The 2,500-nt window shown below is 35.0% G+C and overlaps 1 protein-coding gene across 1 annotated transcript in view; it reads left to right on the forward strand.

The window, feature by feature from the left end:
• LOC135218172 (protein fem-1 homolog CG6966-like) overlaps positions 1-2,500 on the forward strand; it is a 22,333-nt gene that overhangs the window by 19,261 nt on the left and 572 nt on the right. Inside the window, exons 2-6 of the mRNA XM_064254322.1 lie at position 1; positions 281-421; positions 982-1,200; positions 1,665-1,851; positions 2,073-2,403. The exon at position 1 is cut by the window's left edge and continues 147 nt beyond it. Of these exons, the coding sequence (XP_064110392.1) occupies position 1; positions 281-421; positions 982-1,200; positions 1,665-1,851; positions 2,073-2,403 (879 nt within the window). The remainder of the gene's footprint in view (positions 2-280; positions 422-981; positions 1,201-1,664; positions 1,852-2,072; positions 2,404-2,500) is intronic.

Consider the following 2,500-nt stretch of genomic DNA (forward strand, 5'->3'; position numbering starts at 1 on the left):
GGTATGTATGGTATGATTTTACGTGTCGACTGACTTTAATTGTTCCAGTTATTAAATATCATTACCTAACTGGCAAATTATCTACTTTTACATGAATGATAGCATATATCTATCTATCTATCTATCTATATATATATATACATATACATATACACATACACATACATATACATATATATATTATAAATTCTTCAAAAGCCTGACTAGTTTTCCTTTTCAGTGTCAATATGCGGACGATATCTGGACGGAGTTAACCCTTTATGGTGTGCTGCTTCCAAAGGCCACCTGGAGATCGTGGACTTTCTCCTTTCCAAAGGAGCCAATGCAAATGGCGTCACGACCTTCAACAGCACGCCCTTGGCAGCAGCGTGTTCCCACGGACACTTCGAAGTTGCCAGACTTCTCCTGGAACACGGAGCTTGTGAGTCATTGGGAATCATTCTGTTTTGATGTTGACGATAGTTCGAATAACAGATGCTCTGTATTTAATTAATTGTATTTCGTGCGCTGCTATTTACAGCTAATTGTTCTTGCATGATGACGCGTAAAATATAGTGTCCTCTAAAAAATTTTTTAGTTAACAATGGTTTGTTCTTTTTCGTTCATTTATGTATTTATTCACTGGTAGTATAAATAAATTCATTTATTTTTAGATATTTTATTTATTCATTACGCTATTTATTCAGTAAACTATTTATGCATTTATTTATTTACTTAATTGTTTGTGTTAATTATTGATATTTTAATTTATATATGAATTATTTATATATTTATTCATTCCTTTATCCATTTATTTATTCGTCCCATTATTTGTTTATGTGTTAAATATTAACTTATTTATTTATTCTTTTGTTTACTAATTAATGTTCTTTTATTTATCCGTTAATTTATTTGTTCGTTAATCATTTATTCGTATATTTCTGAGATTGTATCTTTGTTCACTTATTCATTTATGATGATATATATTTTATATCATTCCAGACACTGACGCTGCCGATCACCACGCGGACACCTGTCTGATGCTCGCCTCCTGCAGTGGTCATCTTGATATTGTGAAGTACCTTTTGAATATCGGAGTCGATGTGAACAGAAGAAATATATACGGGAAAAGCGCTTTGTACGGCAGTGTAGAATCAGGAAATCTGGAAGTAATGAAAGCACTGCTGTCTTACAATGCTATTTTGGAGGCCGATTACTCTGGTAATTCATGTGTGAAATATTTATGTTCAATTTATTAATTTTTAATGGTCTGTAGTAAATAATATGGATTCTGGATGCCTAGTAGTATAAAATAACTGTTACCTGAGATAGCCAGATATTCCTATTCAAATACGAGTCCACGTCATTTAACTTATAAAATAAAAAGCACTCTTACAAGATCTTTGAACTAAATGCAATCACATCTTGCATAAAATACTAATTTCAATTTAATTTCTTAATGATCTGTACTAATTAATATGACTTTCGAATGCATAACAGCATATATTAACTGAAATATCAGTAGATTCCTTTTAAGATTGGAGTGAACATCATTTAGTTCATAAAATGAGCTGTATTGTTGCACAAGATCTTAGCACCAAATGCAACGCCATTGCAATGAATTCAAGGCAGTTTTGAAGACAATCGTGAACACTTTCGTCTAGAGTGATTGATCCCTTTTCCAGGCACAACACCTTTAATGGCAGCGAGCTCTCGTGGTCATGCAAATATCGTTGAATATCTCGTTTCCAGAACAGATGTTTCTAGGATGGAGAAGATCGAAGCACTGGAGCTTCTTGGAGCCTCAGTTTTAGACAAAATAAGAGATGCAGTCGGTGCTGTCGAGTACTGGAAGTCAGCGCTGAGTCTGAGGTCTGTTTTGATAAAATTGTCAAAAGATTATTATCTTTATTTTCATTTTCGAGCTAATTTTAGTTGTTTATGTACTGGAAAAGACCGTTTTAATTCACTCGTATATTGTCTTAATATTTAAATGAAACTGTTATATAATATGCGTCGCATTTTTAAAATCTCATATCTCTGAAAAGGGAAATTAGTTGTTTATCCTAATCTCTTTTGCAATGCATTTTCAGGTACGTCGATGGAGCGCTGATGTACCCAAAACCTGACCACCACCTGTCATGTCCTTTATGTGACGAATTCGGCGAATTCACGACCGTCCAACAACTGGAGGATATAGAAAACAACAACAATGCAGTGTACGTACAGTCTCTGCTTGTGAGGGAAAGGATCCTGGGTACTGATGATGCTGGAACAATGAGAAGTTTCCGGTCGACCGGACTTGATTATGCAAGATGTGGCGATTTGAAATTGTGCATCAGTTTATGGCTTCACGCCATCAGTATGCAACAGCTTCAACTCAAGCCACTAGACCCAAGCAGACTGTTTCACCTGCAGTCGTTTGTTAGTTTATTCGCAATCGTGACGAACAGTAACCACACACGCAAATGGAATTGTAAACCCGCGATCTACTTTGAGGATTTAATGTGTGCTTTCGAAG

The sequence above is a fragment of the Macrobrachium nipponense genome, chromosome 9 (genome assembly GCF_015104395.2).
Source record: "Macrobrachium nipponense isolate FS-2020 chromosome 9, ASM1510439v2, whole genome shotgun sequence".
NCBI classification, from domain to species: Eukaryota; Metazoa; Arthropoda; class Malacostraca; order Decapoda; family Palaemonidae; genus Macrobrachium; species Macrobrachium nipponense.